This window comes from Euprymna scolopes, chromosome 21 (genome assembly GCF_053919585.1).
Source record: "Euprymna scolopes isolate OS-2025 chromosome 21, ASM5391958v1, whole genome shotgun sequence".
NCBI classification, from domain to species: Eukaryota; Metazoa; Mollusca; class Cephalopoda; order Sepiida; family Sepiolidae; genus Euprymna; species Euprymna scolopes.
The window spans coordinates 52,167,438-52,186,396 of NC_136502.1; the positions used below are offsets into that span (position 1 = coordinate 52,167,438).

Consider the following 18,959-nt stretch of genomic DNA (forward strand, 5'->3'; position numbering starts at 1 on the left):
GCTGGCGCCTGAAAAATAATTATTCGACGATTGGCATGCAAAATAAGAAAACAGTGTAAAAAGAGAATAGTTAATAAATCCTGTCCCATGTCAAGAATGTGTTTCTACATAATAGCGTGCTATTTAGAAAAGCATTCTTAACATTAGGAGGGATTTCTGTTAACTATTCTGCATCTTCCCTCTTTGAAAAAAAATGTTTATATTTTTTTCTCACAATTATGCACATTTGGTCGATTATTAGATTGATTTGTGTTACTGTAAAAGAAAAACAAATTACAGCTACTACTACTACTAATCCTAATAATAATAATAGCAAATATATTAATCCCTTTAGCTAAATCACTTCCCTAAAATGGGATTCTACATTTTTAAATGCTTATGTGGCAAAAAATAGACAATTATTTTAATATTTTGCGTAGGAAAACTGTTTTGCACATAAAATTAATGTAAAATGATATGTGAGAATTTTGAATTGGTTGACTTGTCGAGGGTAGATCGGTGAGGAAGAAAGGAGTCCTGGTAGCTGTGACCAACACGGCCGGTGGTCCGTTAATCAAAGAACCTGAGTGCCTATTCCTTACAAGTTAAATAGACATTTCAGTCACGCATGAATCTCGTTGACTGAGTGTTGGAGTAGATAAAAAGGGGTAGCCGCTCTACTGTTGTTGTAGTAGTTGTTGCTGTCTTTTAGACAAATTACACTTCGTCCATCGTTACCCATTTGTTACTTTTACAAGGAAAGACTGCTTGTAAGCAACGTCGACATTTCGTTGCAAGACTTAACCCCCCCCCTACTCGTCGGTACGCTAATTCCGACAGATACTCATTTCCGGTCCATTTTTGCTCAATCGCTCAAAAATCGAAAATTAAACAAAATACTGGTACAGCATAACATTTTCAATCGATTGTTAACATTTATTTATGAGTTTCTACCCGTGTATGTTTAATTTTCAATTTTTAGTGTTTATCAATGGTCCTTCTGTCGAGGTTATTGGGCAGCCATTGTTTAAATTCTAACTCAAAGACAAGACACTAACAAAAACACTTTAAAAGAAGTTTAAATACAAATAAATTTATTCAGGTATGTAGAAGAGTCTTGCCTTTGGTAACTTTTATTTGTTGCATATTTGTTTATCATTTCTTTTTCTGTTAACTACAGTAATAAATGTCCCAGTCCCGTCCTTCTTTTTGGGAAAGTTTAAATGTAGATATAATTTCCTTTTTAAGTAAGAAAATCTTCAGAATGTTTTCTCTTTATGCGTTTTATCCAACCGGATATATATTTCACTTGCGCCAAAGAGAAGTGTCATAAAACCTTAATTATTTCAAAAGAAACCGATGACAGACACCACTAAACGTACAGCTGGCACGAACAAAATTTAAAAAAAAACATCCAGAACATTTTAAACTTTTTAATCATTAAGCAAACTCCCTCGGATAGGCGCATATAGACATTTGGCTAATAGATGCGAAAAGTTTACAAAAGGGAATAAGCAAGTTATGGCTCGATAAGTGACCAATAAATGAAGTAAATTAAACTCTGTGAGTCAATGTTAAATTTGTGAGATTTATAAACCATTCTGTGACCTTTCTCAGTCTTATGTTTAAATGAACAACTTCTAATTGAAAAAAAAAACAATTTGTGCTTGTTTCATTTTTTTATTGTCAAAAAAAAATAACTTGGGTTGGAATCAGAAATTAGGATATAATTTTTCCAATTTCAGTACCGATACTAAAAAGAGTTCTGATTTTTCTGATTCTCGATTCAAATTAATCGTCCCATTACTTATATATGTAGTTTTTAGACATAATTTTCTTTCATTTAAAGAAGCACTATTAAAGATAACAGATCTTCTGTTCAATTATACCTTTTCCTTTTTTTTTTCGATTTGCAGTATGAAAATCAAATATTTAAATATATAACCCATATGTATTATGAACTTTTTTTTTTATCTATTCCAAGAGCACCTTCAGGTGAGAGTGAAATGATGTGCTGAGAAAGACTGGCAAAGAAAAAAATAGTATTGACGATTGTAAGTATTAATAGGCTGTGAGCGCCTAGGTGTTTTTGATAACACTGGCGAAATTCTTGGTTGTATAGAAGGAGAGAGAAGAATACGACAGGCATTAAAGAACTTGTTTAAAATGCGACATGGATCATTCCAGGGTTTTTATTTTTATGTAGATGGCTTCAAATAATTTGAGCTTTGTAAAATTTGTTTCATGATACATTATTTTGATATTAGAAAAAATTTATTTATGATGTAGGGGGGGGACAGTTGTGTTTTTTGCAGATACTACAAAACTGCACTGGACATTATGCACCCTACCGCCTTACCATGCATATTTTCCCATATTTTTTGTGTATTTGTGTAGAGTCTGATACTGGATTAAGTAGATAGATAAGAATTTAAGCAAATAAACAATGTACAAACGCCAACATGTCGTGATTGGACAAAAAAATGCGGGTCTAGTGTAATGATTCAATGTCTGAGACATAGAACATATGTTTGGTTCCCTGAGAATTACCAAGATTTGTTGAATGCAGAAAATAAACATACAATTAAACTGCATTAAGAAATTGTCTTATGTGCTGAATTTAGAAAGATGTTTATTACAGCGTGTCCAAGTTGAGTACTAACAGGAAAAAATGAAGTGGCACACAGTGTGAATGACACATATCGATAGCAACAGAAAGCTGCAGGTTAAAACAAGGGATACACAGCCACAAAAAACAGTAAAACAAAAGGATGCCTGTCAATATATCTTAATGCCTATGAAATGTGTGCCCTTGAGACTTTGTAATATGAACTTTTATAAACACACACTAAACTAAGATAACCATACACTGCAAATAATGAAACAATAATACAAAATAATATAGTCATGTCTGTAAAACATACGAATGATATAGTTTTAGAGAATATGATTTTATTAATAGTATATTCGCATAAAAAATATTGCATTGCTTTGAAAATCATGAGACAAACATATAATAATATATATAAATATTATAATATATATTATGAGACAAATACTTACACATGAGATGAATATGTTGAAACACACTATGTTACTCATAAAGACATCTCCAAGTTCAACATATGGTCCTTGTAAGAAAAAAATAACATACTCAATCAGATTGTAGATTGTCTCCAGTATGTTTATGCATATGTCGCAACATACTGTCCTTCCTTGTAAAAGAAGAGCCACATATTTCACAAGAATAGGGTTTCTCCCCAGTGTGTGTTTTAAGATGTCGCAGCATATGTGGTTTCTGTATAAAACAAAAACCACATACTTCACAAGAATATGGTTTTTCTCCACTATGCTTTCGCATATGCTGCAACTTACTTTCCTTCCTTGTAAAACAAGAGTCACATTCTTCACAAAAATATAGTTTCTCTCCAGTATGTGTTCGCATGTGTTTTAACATATTCTGTTCCAGTGCAAAAGAAGAGCCACATACTTCGCAAGAATATGATTTTTTTTCAGTGTGCGTTAGCCTATGTTGCAACATATTGTTTTTCTGTGTAAAGGAAGAACCACATATTTCACAAGAATATGGTTTCTCTCCAGTATGCGTTTTCATATGTTGCAACATATTCTGTTTCTGTGTAAAAGAAGAACCACATTCTTCACAAGAATATGGTTTCTCTCCAGTATGTGTTCGCATATGTTGCTGCATATGTGATTTCTGTCTAAAAGACGAACCACATATTTCACAAGAATATGGTTTTTCTCCAGTATGCATTCGCAAATGTTGTACCATATCTTGTTTCCTTGTAAAAGATGAGCCACATACTTCACAAATATGTGGTTTATCTCCAGTGTGCGTTCTCATATGTAGGACCAGATTATATTTTACTGTAAAAGAGGAGCCACATATTTCACAAAAATATGGTTTCTCTCCAGTATGGGTTCGAATATGTTTAATCATATTGTATTTTGTTCTAAAAGAAGAGCTACATACTTCACAAGAATATGGTTTCTCTCCAGTATGTATTCGAACATGTTGCAACATATGTTGATCCGTTGTAAAAGAAGAGTCACATACTTCACAAGAATATGGTTTATCTCCAGTATGTGTTCGTATATGTCGTAACATATGTTGCTTTGTTGAAAAACATGAACCACATTCTTCACAAGAATATGGTTTCTCGCCAGTATGTGTTCGCAAATGTCGCAACATATTCTGTTTCTGTGTAAAAGAAGATCCGCATATTTCACAAGAATATGGTTTCTCGCCAGTATGTGTTCGCATATGTTGCAACACACTGTGCTTTTGGGTAAAACTAGAACCACATACATCACACGTATATGGTCCTTCACCCATATGCATTTGCATATGTTGAGACATTTCTGCAAAACAAAAAATATACCATCAAATTCAAGAAAAGATATTACTTTTACACTAGTTTATTGTTAAAAAAAAAATAAGCATTGTGTTTAAAGAAAACAGTCACATTATATACATTTTTATAAAGTTCTTAAAATCATGATTGATCAAATTTAAAAGAAAATAAAGATATCAGTTACACCATTTCAAGTAATAAAGCGAATTCTTTTAATTGGACTAGATATGAACACACCTTCATTAATGATAACAATGAAATAATTGTTTTTTACATAATTTGGAGATTTTTTATAGTGTAATAAGGAAATTCTTTCACTTAAAATCTTAGAAGAGCCATTACTAATGATCTTCAAAAACCAGTTATAATAATCCTATTCTGCTTTACTAATGTTTTGCAACACATGTTATAAATATGACATTTTCTATTTTCTATTGCTTTAACAAATTAATCTATAAATATTTTAAGGGTACTGTGACCGAACCATACTAAAATCGACTTTTCTTTGGCATCTTCCAGACGATGCTGAATGGAAACATTTTAAAAGATTAAGACGAAACAACACTATCAAAGAGAAAAATCATTCTTTGAAACATTTTATCCATATTTTACCAAAAATGTTGACTTTACTCTTCTTTGAATAAGACATCATAGCCATATATACACAGGCGGCATTCATCATTTCTATATAGTCGTCTTTACTGACAATACATGATGCATTAATTTTCCTAAAATCTTTTAATCATTCCTACCTAACTGACTCTCCTAAAAAGACATAATTTGAAATGGTGGAAGTATATTTTACACTGTTAGCAAATTTTACTTTTACTCTTTCATAAGACACCAGGAACTGTACCGCATTAAGTTGAGCTTTTCAAAACACTGTTTACTTTCTCCATTCTATACATTTCATATGCATTCATTACAGTAAACCTAGGTAAACATGCATTCCTCTGTAATGATTTCACTATCAATTTCTGGTAATTTTAATACAGTCACATAAGCAGTAAGTCACAAGTAGAAGAAATTAACACCTTGAACATTTCTGTCTGCTTTTTTTTATCTAGTCTATGTATTTAATTTCTTTCCATTTTTATTCTATTAGCCCTTCTTATACTTCTTTGCCATTTGCCTTGTTATTCATCTACTTAATATTAGTGCTATCATTACTATTAGTTTAAGCAGTGATTGTTAGTATGACTTTTGTTAGTGTAATTTTTTAAACAGCTTCATTACATTTTAGTTCATCTTCTTATCATCATATACTTTCAACTTTTTTTCACCTTAGTACCATCTGCTGCTTCTTCCATTTCAAAGGATAGTAGTATCATTACTATTAGTCTTTATAGTAATTATTTATGTAATTCTTTTTCTTAAACTTCTTCACATACTTTTCGTCTTTGTTGTCTTCATTTCAGTCATTCTTATTATCTTTGTCTTCTTTTGATCATCCTTAGCAACAGCATCATCATTAACGTTATGGGCATTTACTTCAAATTATTTTATAGATTCATAACAAACTTCCGATGACTTATTTTTCTTTTAACAATATTAGACGCTATTGTTGATAATTATAAAAAAAAAATCATTTCTTGCATTTTTCAACATTTCAGCAGTTTTATGACAGTATTTTGTGTGAATTAATTACGATTTAAAATAATATTAACAACTTTTGCCTGCATCAAAAATTGAAACAAAATGACACACAAATTATATTTAATATCATCGGGAATTTGACTGGTTTTTATTACAATATAAAAAAAATTGACAACAATTAACATAATTACATAAGAGAGGGACCTTTCATTAATTTCATTCTTAAACCGATAGAACATTTCCAACATTCAGCTATGAAAATGAATCAAATTTCATCAGTTAAAAAATATTATTTAATTTTTTATATAAAATATACATTAATGCGGCCAATCAAGATTGAGTAGAATGAAAAATATGGTGCTTCTTACTTTAACAGTGTTCACCAGTGCATGCTTTTTGCAAGAAAAATAGAAATTATTCAGGTTTAGAACGATACATGACACTGGTCATGACTGCCAGTCCTAGAGAGTGCCAAAGGCAATCAGTGTCCACCAACAAACTCATCTAAAAACAGCATTAACCACCAATGATCACCATGCCCAACAATGCCTGGCAGTCGAGGCTGACAATTGCAGCTAATGAAGGTCATTGGTTGCTGTCAACTGCTATTGATTGCAATGCCCAATAGCAGAGGACAGAGATTTTATTTTGACTACAATCGTCAGTGCTCACTCTTTTCCAGGGCTGACATTTACCAACGACTGACATTTCTGTGTTAATATTTTTTAGTATTTAATTCAGTTAGAAATTTACTAACTTGACAATGATAATGCAACAATCATAGTTTAATTTGTCTTTTTGGTAGGTAGGGGTTCCCTTTAAAGAATCTGTTCTGGTTTTGTATCATATTTCTAAGTGCAAGATTGTAATAAAAAGCAGTTTAGCATATAGAATATATATATATATATATATATATATATATATATATATATATATATATATATATATATATATATATATATATATATATCAAAAAGGGAAAAATGAATTTGAAATTTGATTAACTGAAAAGAAATCCCTTGAAAGAAAAATATTCGTTTTCTGGAACTATTAAAAGAATGTTTATTATAATATAAGCAATAAAAATAATACCCACTTTTTATCAAAAATTACCTAATTATCCCAAAACGTTTTATAAAAGAAAATAGTCTTTGAAAAATCAATCAGCTTTTGAAATACCCACTTTTTATCAAAAATTACCTAATTATCCCAAAACGTTTTATAAAAGAAAATAGTCTTTGAAAAATCAATCAGCTTTTGAAATGTAGAAATTGTATAGCAGATAAGAAATGTAATAATACTTTGTTTTCTTATTTTTAGTTTTATAAGAAAAAAAATCATTTTGTAATACTTCATAGAAATTATAAAAATTATTATACCTTATTCTTTTATTTTGGAAGAAATAATAAAGTTAATATATTTTGTTGTAAAAAAGAAAATGTTTATTTTATTTAGATATTTTTAAGGTATGCAATCAAAATATTCTATATAAAAGATTTATATTAAACTTGTTATTTTAAATTATAAAATTATTGATGCCTATACCAATGACTTTCCTTAGAATATAAAATAAAATTTATGTATAAAAATTGTCAAAACATTTGATTTTCAGTATGAATTTACTATTGCAATAATTTTATTGATTTTCTGAAAAAAAAAAATTTGCACGACAGCATGGGAGGTGCTAATTACTGACACTCTGTTCATCCTTAATTCTTCAAATTGATAGTTGAAATCAACCCATTATTTAACCATTATTTAAAATGTTTCTTCCAGTTATCTTGATTTGATTAACACAAATTCCAGTGTCTAGTCATAATATGTACGAAATATTTAAAAAAATTAATTGTAAACATTTATGATGCTTTATTTTCATAAATTATAGAGAAAAATAAATTCATGCGCTTTTTTGATATATGAAAATATAACTCTAGTAAAGATGTTACTGAAAATAACACATTTTCATTAAGACGTTTAAATAATTAATTGATTCATTATATTCTGTGATTGCTAATCAATAAATACTAAAAATTTCATTAAAATTAATTTTCTGAATGTTGATGAAGAGTAGAGTCAAATTTTTTTTTACATTTTAGCTATCAACCATTCATTCATTTGTCTTTAAATAATGAGACTCGTTATCATTTTTATCAATTGTCAATAGGAATTTTATTGGCTACAAAAATTAAAATAATGCAATGCTATCAAACAGGAAAATAACAAAGCATTTAAAGCGAAAAGAAACAGTCACAATTTGAAGTGATGTTTAAAAGTATTAATTTTTTGACAAAGAAAATATCGCTAAAAGACAATTTTATCGTTTTTTTTACAAACATTTTGTTTTTCACAAGGTTTGTTTAATTATTATCTTTTTCTTTCGAGAAAATGTTTTCAGAACTCAACCAGAATAGTTAAAGGTTCAACTGAAGTCTGGCTTAGTTAAATGGTTACTTCTATGTTAGCGTAAAAACAGCTTTCACTTTTTATTAAAATGTAAACCACTATTTTTTTTATATTTTTAGCCTTTTGAAAATCTTACCCGTTTGTTTTAAATTCATTAAAGCAATTGCTGTAATGAAATTTGAAATTTATACAATTCACAATTCAAAACTGTCACCTACTCTAATTTAATGTCAGCATCTTTTGGTTGCTTACTAGAAGATAGCAATGAAAAGTCAGTTTCAGCATGAGACTCAAACTGTACAAGTACCATCATAACCAAAAGAAACAATTGAATTTTTTTCGCATGTCATTATTTTATGTATTAGATTCTACTAGGTAATTTTTTTTTCTGTGAAAAATAATTTTCACTTTTAGACCAAAGAGGCATAAAATGCTATTTGAAGTAACAATAAAGAAATCAACTTTTACAATCGATTGCATATATTTGGCAGTTTTTTTATTACACAGAAATCACCACTTATCAAGGCCCAGACGCCATTCGAGGATAATAGTTAATAGGTATCCATTAGTCATTGTGATTATAGCATAGCAACATTAGTAATGGGAATATTGTAAATTGGATTACTTAGGGGGACGGTTCATCAAGAACTTGTTTATGTTGGACTTGAGGACAATCAGATTGTAGTCAGCTGGAAAGCAGGCAAACAGAAGAGAATTCCACAGGTGTGCAGTTCTAAGAAAGAAGCTTTGTTCATGGTATCTACATTTAGATTTAGGCACAGATAAAGAATGTGAGAAATTGTTGATAGTGGTTTTGGCTAGATGAGTGTTTTTTGTGAAAGTTTGGCGAGATTGAAGTTCAGATGAGTACTTGCCATGAAAATAATGATAAAGCAGAGACAGGTTCGCAACATCTCTTCTGTGGGAAAGAGGTTGCTGGGAAGAGAAAAGAGCATCCCCACTAAACTATGAAGTCTATTTTGTCAAGACAGGATAAGCTGCTTCTAGCAGCTCCTGCCCAGATGTGGCAACAGTACTCCATCATTGGCCATACCTGACTTTTATAAAGGTAGAGAATTGCATCAGGAGTGGTAGAAGAATGCCACCATTTTTCCAGCGACCTTGGCAATGGATTTAATAGTTCAATGCAGAGTTGGTAATCGCAATAGTAGTTTACGATTGACCTGCTCAGGTTTGAGTCCCATATGAGTATAGATACGATGAAAACTCCTGACAAAGGTGGTCCAATTTCCTGACAAGCCAGTTTCAGTATGTTTTTTCATATGAGTACTTGTTGTAAAATAGTCACAAAATAATGGAAGTGAGTGAAATCCTAATGTGTATAAATGTTTATAATAGTCATAAGAGACTTCAACAAAGAGTTAAAGTAATGGACAAATATTTGCTGATTTGCTAAGAGAAAAAAAGAACTGTAGATATCGTGTGGCTACACTCACTGATACCGGTTAACCATCATAAGTTTGGTGTGCTATGGACTGGTGACAGCTCAACCTTCATGTTGATGCATATAGGACACAAACTGATTTTTTGCTACAGAATTAAGAGATGATGATGAATCATTATGCTGGTAGATCTATGATCTACTATCTTCAAGTGTCACTCCAAGATTCAATTGGACCAATCAGACGATTCTTTACCATAATAATAGATACTGTTTATCGAGGTTGAGATCTGGTCTGAATATCAGACATTATTTAACAAGGTCTATTATAAACGTAGCTTTATAATCAACCAACCACATCAATAAGTAAATCTCGACATATATTAACAGAATATATGAATGGGTTACATTTCAAATCAATATTTTTCCAAACTTGTTACACTTTCAGTTTGTTGTTTGAATTAAGGATCTGGAGATTGTAGGGTTTTCTTTTTTGGAAACGAGTTTCCAGACATCCCAAACATTATTACCAAGAAGAAGGTGTTTTCTAGCTGTGAGAACTCACTGTACATCATCTCTTATAGGTATTTATCAGCATACTATATGAAAAGTAAGCACATTAATTTTATTTGAGGAATAAACAATCACGATTTATAGATTTTGTGTCATTTAATAAGTAATTAAGATTTAATGATTTTATGCCATGGAATAAGCATTGCAGATTTAATGATGTTATATGATAGAATAAACACTAGAGACTTCACCATTTTATACCATAAAATAAACAAGAGAGATTTAATGATTATTAGTAAGGGGAACTTGGCATTATCCAGTAGTAAAATACGCTTAATATATTTTAATTCATGCAGATTTCGTATTTATTATTATAGAGTCAATTCTTAATCGATTATTTCATATCAAATTGTACTCAATATATAGTCCTCATTTCAAAAGTAAAATAAAAGTATGACAGGTGTCAGCTAGAATCAAAACAAAAACTAAAATTTACAAGAATCAAGCAAGCAAGCAAGGACACACAGACGATCCACAGTTTTTTAATCATTATTAATATATCCAGTCGCTCTATCACATGCACCCTCACATACATATATGCATGTGTATATACAGAGGTATGATTGAAGCAAGCAAGGACACTCAGACGGTCAACAGAGTTTTATAATTATGCTGTTACCTTGTGTAATAAACGAGATTTAATTATTATATATATATATATATATATATATATATATATATATATATATATATATATATATATATATATATATATAGGGCAAACGTAACAATTGTCTTTGGCATTATCTTTTAAAAAAAAATGTAAGATTTTCATTTTTTGTAAGTAGAAATTTAAAATGGTGAGTTTAAGAGAAAAATACAAAATCTTTTTGGGAGTTTCTTACTGCAAATTTAAAAAAAAATAACTGATTGCATAATGCAAATGTAACAATTGTCTATGATATTATCTTTTCAAATAAAGTAAGATTTCCATTTTTTGTAAGTAAAAATTGGAGAATTTAGGAGAAAAATGCGAAACCTTTTTAGATAGTTTCTCACTGCAAGCCCCCCCCCCAAAAAAAAACGTAATTGCATAATGTTAATTCTGTTTGAAGAAGTTGAACATAGTCATTATTAGTAGCTGCCCCTGACATCTCCAAACTCTACAAGAAATATCTTTCTGAATCTTGCTTCCCTAACAGTTATGTTCAAGAATTCAGGGGAAAGAATTGATCTGCATAATTATAGTTCAATAATGCTCACATTTTGTTAAAATCTTTGATTCCTTAATCAATCTAGTGAAAGTTCAACACCTTGTTAATACTAAACTATTTTCTTACCAACAGAATTGAGTTAGGAAAGCTTGTCCTACTGTAAATGTCCTTGTGCCTGTCTATTAATGCATATACCATTCAGTTTAAGACAAACGTGATGCTAGGATGGTAGCACTTGATATAAGCCAAATCTTTGAAAATGTATTGGCTGAAAGAATATTAAATATAATCCGATCCATCATAGACAAAACAAAGATCCAGACTGTGTTGGCTGGCAGTACATCTAAGCAATATGACATTAATACAGTGAAGTTGCAGGGGTCTATCATTGGTCTTTATTAAACCTACATATTAATAAACGACCTCTCAGATGCAACTTTGTCAGGGACGAGTATATTTGCAGATTACACCATGCTCAATTTTCCTATGTGGGAAAAATAAATACATACATATCAAAGATCACTGCGGAATCCTTAGTAAATTACCACCAATTTGCAGTGGAATATAACCACAAATAAATAGGTGGTTAGATTTATTGCTACTAAGATAAAGCTTCTTTCCTTTAACAGTTATAAAAAAAAAACTTTTAAACTAACGATTGCCATGACTAATAGCACTCTACATGAGAGTAAATTAATCAAACTCCTAACATGCATAGGGAATATGAATTAGAACAAATAGAAGCTATCACCAAGGCTTATTAAGGAAGCTGGGCTCCCTCTACCATGTTAGAAAACGCCTTACATCAACTGGTATCATAGACATACAAATCTACAATTCACATTTGCATGGAAATCTGGGCTGATGCATCTCCCAGTTTGATCTCTTTCTTTGACAGTCTCTAATTTTGTTGCAATATTTTTGATATATAGCAGCATATGAGGACAAAAATTTGGATGATAATATTTATAACCAAAGTTGATGAGACTAAATGAAAAACAAATAAAACTAAAAAATCAAAAACGAGAGATTTACAAGTTTCATTTAATGGCAAAAACATTGAAAGATGCAAAAATGGGAAGTTTGGAACAGATGCGTTACTATTAACAATATATACAGTGCATGTGATAAAGACATTAAGATGGGAATTGAGAGAAAAAAGAAAAAAAAAGGATCCTGTGTTTAGTTTTTAGAGTAAAAATTGTATGAAATAATATTAAAAGAAAAATGTTAAATCTTATATGTTTAGTCAGAAAAAATGATCCTGCGTTTATTTTTGTTAATTTAACACATCCTGTCTCCACAGTATTTCATTTTATGATGCATCATATATTTTATCTTAATTATATATATTCATATATATATATATATATATATATATATATATATATATATATATATATATATATATGAGAGTGAGAGAGAATTTTTTTATAATAATAATTTTCTTACATAAACATGTAAGAAAATTATCATTATATAAAAATTATGTTATTAAAATTATCATTATATGAAAATTATGTTATTAAATTGTTTTTTCGTATTTAATTTTTATTTTCATTTCATTACAATTTCTATTTTATTTCATAAATTCACACTTGTTTTACTTTTATCTTTACTTTATTTTTTTAGTAATATAAGTTTCCTCTCTTAAATTTCTGTAATTTTCCTCTTTTTGTCAAATTTAAGGTTTTCATTTTTTTTTTACATCCCTTTTGTACAAAGTTATGTTTATACTTGATTTAATTTCCCTCATTTTATATTTTTAATCTAATTTTGGTAAATTTTATTATTTATAATTTCTTTAGAATTTTTCTATTTTAATTTTCATTAATTTTTTATAATTTCTCTTGCAATATTTTGTGTCGCATCTTTTAGTATAAAAAGTTGTATGAAAAATATTAAAAGAAAAATGCTACATCTTATATTTTTAGTAAAATAAAGTTTATTGCTTTATCCTGCCTTTGTTGAATTTTATACTTTATTTATTTTTATTTTAATTGCAGTATATTTATATAATTTCTATTGCAATATTTGTGTCTGGATTTTAGTGTAAAAATAAATGAAAATTGTATTTAAAATAATCATAGAATATACCATGTTAAATCTTTTGGTTAGTAAAATATTGTTTATCCACAGAATTCTATATTCAGATATTGCAATCATTCATGAAGAATATGTATATCATTTCAAAAATGAAAGGCATTCTATTTGAAGTACAAATATATTGGATCACAGTTTTTATATAATTTTAAAAAGAATGTTGTTTAAACATAAATCACTGCATAAAAATCTCTAAACATTTTGTATCCCACTTTTGACTTTTGTATTTTTCTTAATACTTCGAAAAAATATGAATGAGATTTTATTTTATTCAAAATTTGAGTTTCATGTTTTATTAAAAAAAAACACCAGAAACTGTGAAACTTTTTGAGCAGAATGTTTATAAAGTTGTATGGTTGAAATTAACTGATCTTAAGGAAATCTACAATTCCAAAATTGGAATAAAGTCATGAAATTGCAATAATAATGAAAAATTTAAAAAATAATAAATTAAAGAAATAATAAAATGTAAACATTTTTACAAATTCGGATAATTTCATGTTATTCAAAAATACTTTAACATTAAAGCTGTATTCTCTTTAAAGATCAGGTTTATGGTAAAGGCTGTGCAGATTTTTTTAATAAATCTGTAAAATAATAAATCAATTAATTAGAGTTTTACATAAAAAAACGGCGAGGAATTTTGATTTCACAATGGTAAAATTGCATTCATAAAATTCTAATTACGTCTACATATTTATAACAGTAAAACAATTTAATCTCACACATTTTACTTGGTAAAATAATACAATTCAAAAATCAAATAATTTAAGTCAAAATTTAATTATTAAATTGAAACACCTATCAAATTATGCCAAAACAAATATTGGCTTTGAAAATACAAAAAAAAAAAAAAAAAAAAAATTCGAGCAGGTAATAAAAAATATTAATTAGAAATTATATTTGCATTTTTCTGTATTTTTTTTTTTAGTTATTTGAGAAAAAATAAGTTAATATTTAATGAAGAAAAGACTTTTTTACACCAAAATGATTTTTAAGGCTTCATAAATTATTTTCTTTTAAAATCAGTAGAGAAAGTCAACAATGAAGATCATATGTGATGTAACATGCGGCCACAGCCAAGATTGAACTCACTACCAAGAGTTTGTAGTGTAATTCAAATCTCGTCTGTAGCTGGAAACAATTTGTTTGTATTTACTAGCTTCTGCATAAGGACACGTTAAATACAAGGGTAGTTTTAAATGGGATAAATATCAGTTTCTAAATAATAACTTCAGCATAGTGTATATTCTGCACCAGTAACAAAATAAAAATAATTCACAGCAAATTGAAAGGAAAAATAAAGTTACTAAAAAAAAAGTGTAAAAGTTAATATTACCTGTTTTCATTCCTTTTCTTTTATAAAACGTGAACAAAAGAATAAGTAAATTTTGTTGTAGAATAAAAAGGAAAATACATCTAGATTTAATAATGCACATTTTATAAACTTTTTTCTATAAAAAATGAAAATTTCCTAAAATTTATATATTTTTATTTTTATACAATGTTTAAAGTAACAGCTGAGAATGAGGTTATCTGAATCACTCACACCTCCAAACCGTTTTGTATATATTTTGGGTAATTAGATTTAAATGTAAGGAATATTATAACCAAACCAAGTATTTACAATGTGTTTTAATGTCGAAATCGTCCACACGGCACTTGTAACATTATATATATATATATATATATATATATATATATATATATATATATATATATATATATATATATATATGGTAATTGTGCATAAAAGGAAAGCCTAACTTTAAAACACACCGGAAATTGGCACCTGCATCTCTCAATTGAGCACAAATAGATACAATTTTCAAATATATTTTATGTTTATTTTTTTTTACCCCTTATAATAAAAATATATAAAACTATGTAAACTTTTTTTTATCAATTAATTTTTTCACGTCTCTCAATTAAGGTATGGAAGCATAAAATTCATACAATTTTCAAAAATATTTTATGTTTAATTATAATGATTTAAAAAATAACTGTTTTGGCAATAGTGAATTCGTACTTATTATGTTGTTTGAATTTAATGTTTTTTTTTTTACATATGTCAAATACTCACATTTTTAAACTGTTAAACTATTTTCAATTTTAATCATGTTAACACACCAGTTCCTGCTGGATCACCAAAGTTAAGCAACATTGAACCTGGTCAGTACTAAATGGGTGGCCATTTCGAACTTCCAGGTGCTGTATGGTCTCTCCGCTTATCTCGGCATTGTTTCCAATCGTCCTGGACTTCTTTTTCCCACTGGTCTCAAACAGTGTCGAATCAGGACAGGTGTGGTTGGAGATTGCGCAACCCTTGACTCACAATTACATGCGTAGCTGCCCCTACAGGGGGTATCCTTTGTCTTTCAAGATTGAACGGAGGCATGGATGTAAACTATTTTCTGTTGTACATTCACCTTTTTTAAACTGCAAAAACGCATTCATAAATTTTTTTTTCATGTTTCTGTAAATAAATACATTTTTAACATATCTAAATACTTTGACAGCATATATTATATTAGCTTAAATAAACGTAGTTATTTGAAAAGATGTGCGATTAAAAAATGAATAATTAATTGATAAAAAAGTTGATGTATTTTTATATATTTTTATAATAAGGCGACAAAATAAACATAAAGTATATTTGGAAATTGTATCCATTTTGTGATTCCATACCTCAATTGAGAGATGCGAAAATATTAATTGATAAGTTTACATATTTTATATATTTTTATTATAAGAGGGTGAAAAAAAAAATAAACATGAAATATATTTGAAAATTGTATCCCTTTTGTGATTCCATACATCAACTGAGAGACGCAGGTGCCAGTTTCTGGTGTGTTTGAAATTTAAGCTCTCCCTTTATGCATAATGACCATATATATATATATATATATATATATATATATATATATATATATGTGTGTGTGTGTGTGTGTGTGTGTGTGTGTGTGTGTGTGTGTGTGTGGTATTACTAAGATTCGCATTCCCTTGTCCACAAAAACTTTCTGTGGTCCTGGCACAAGGAAAAATTTTATCTATAGATGACCAACAGTGTAGTGTACATAATTTTGATTCTTACTTTTTCAATAGTAACATGATTCTAGATTTTCTTCACTGATTAAATAAATTCTTTATTTAAACTTTTATAACACAAAAATATTATCTTTATGATAATGAAATTTTTTGTTTCAAACATGTTTTCATTACAAGTGTTTTCAAACAGTAAAATGAAATGAGATTTTTTCATAATGTAAAAAAAAACAAACATTTTTAATGAGTTCCAACAAAACGTATTTTTGAAAAAAGTTTGATTAAAAAAAAGTTCATAAATATATTTTATTATAAAAGTTTATTTTACTATATCATTTTACTATTGGGAAAAAAAAACATGTTTGATTTTTTTTTTAAATCTATAATTATATTGGGCGCTTCTACAGAATTGGGACGAGATTATCGGAAATCGTAAAACTGAATTTCACATAAAAACAATAATATCTACGTATTTTTAAGATGATTATATCCAAAAATTACAAAAATTGATGAGATAGAAATTTTTTTATTAACGAAAATAAAAAATAGAATTTGATGAAAACGATCGTAAAACACAGGAAAGTTCAACTGGGGGGTAATTTTCTGTTCGAATTAAACAAAGATGACGGCAATTTGTTACCTGCCAACACGATTAAAGTTTTTTTGTTTTTTTTTAATAATTTAATAACATTCAAGTAATTGTTACTGTATAATTTGGAAGCTACAATTGACACAAAAAAAAAATCTGTTGAAACCATTGTTTTTTTGGTTTTTTTTAATCTGAAAACTTCATTTATCGACTAAAAAATTTCGTCCCAATAATGTAGAAACACCTGAAATTGTTATTATATAAGTTATATTTTGAGGCGGCTTATATACACTGTTGGTCATCCAAAAATTTGCCTTGTATCAGAAAAGTTTTTGAAAGAAAGAGAATGAGAATCTTGACAATATGGCATTTTATAATTTGTAACTATGGACGAGTCAGACTACTGTCAGTTGAAACTCGTTTGATGTACAATTTTCCCCCTAACTTCTGAACTTCCTGTTTTAGTTTAAATTGACTGTCAGCCATGTTTAAGTGTTTTTTTTTGTTTTCTTTTAATTACACCAAAAGTATTTTTGCACAAAAAATATTTCAATAAAAATAAAATATTCACATACACACACAATAAAATCAAATAAATAATTAAATTATTGGCGCCAATCCTCGAAAAAAATCAATTGGTGATTGGTGATGACTGATGATTATACAAACATGCAAACGTTTGGATGTCGACTATATCAAAAACAAAGGCAATCATAATGGTTTGGACGCATCCTTGAAGGAAAAAAGACCCTATAAAAACAATTAAATTCATATAATACTTACCTTTTGTTTGACAAATTGCTTTCAAGAAAGAAACGCTTAAAAGGTTTGTTAATTAAAACGAGACAAGTTAGACGGGTGGCAGTCTAAATTTAAAATGGCGACCGGAAAGACAAGTTCGCAGAAAATTAAAGCAAAGCTAATTTAAATGCACCCGATTCCGAAAGGGTTGATATGTTCGGTGAATATTACATATAAAATTACCTTTTTTTTTTTTACGAGAGTACCCAGCATAGTATAGACACCTCAACCTCCCCATGTAAAAAACAGATTTCGGAAATAAACACCTGTTGTGGGATAGGAGTGTCAGAATTCGCCATTAAAAATAGAGTGATTAAATAGACTCCCTATCTTTCACAGCTTATAACAATATGGATAATGTAATTTAAACCCTAATTTTTTTTTTCAGTAAAAGGAGCAAAGATCAAACGTTAAAATAATAAAAGGTTTTATCGAAAAATATATAATATTTTTTTAAAATCGATTTTCTTTAATAGACTATGGGCAAGAGGCTAAAAAAGGGCTTAGTCGACAGAATGACACGAAAATTGGGGCTGGCTCATCGTCTATAAGAAAGATTTCACGAAATTCAACGATTTTTAACCTAATCTAAAAATAATAAATATATATAAATTAAAAAAATCACTTACCTATATAAAATACTAATCAATTGATGCTTCCATTCTTCATTTATGAGACTTTGTCCATATTTATATTTTATATTCCATGTATTTTTTAAATAAAAGAATTTTTTTTAGCAACTATTTGAAAAGACCGCCATTACATAAGCATTGTGACGGTGTTAGCAAAGCGCCGAAGCAGTGTTTCTTCCTGTTTTGAAATACGGATGGATAGAAGGACGGAAAAACAACACATACGTGTAAGCCTTGTGTGTGAAAAAAACATGTGTCACCATATATGAAAATAATCACATTTTACTTATCAGTTTCTGCCTTAAA

General features: G+C 28.6%; 1 protein-coding gene across 1 annotated transcript; it reads right to left on the reverse strand.

Moving 5' to 3' along the window:
- Positions 1 to 1,651: 1,651 nt before the first annotated feature.
- LOC145242313 (uncharacterized) lies at positions 1,652 to 18,103 on the reverse strand. The gene is made up of 2 exons (XM_080105320.1): positions 18,004 to 18,103; positions 1,652 to 4,362 (listed from the first exon to the last, which is right to left on the reverse strand). The coding sequence occupies exon 2, from the start codon at positions 4,358 to 4,360 to the stop codon at positions 3,134 to 3,136; it is 1,227 nt and encodes a 408-aa protein (XP_079961446.1). The 5' UTR covers positions 4,361 to 4,362; positions 18,004 to 18,103; the 3' UTR covers positions 1,652 to 3,133.
- Positions 18,104 to 18,959: the final 856 nt, after the last annotated feature.

Coding starts and splice junctions, on each gene's coding strand:
- LOC145242313 (XM_080105320.1), bottom strand. CDS start 4,360: ATGTCTCAACATATGCAAATGCATATGGGTGAAGGACCATATACGTGT.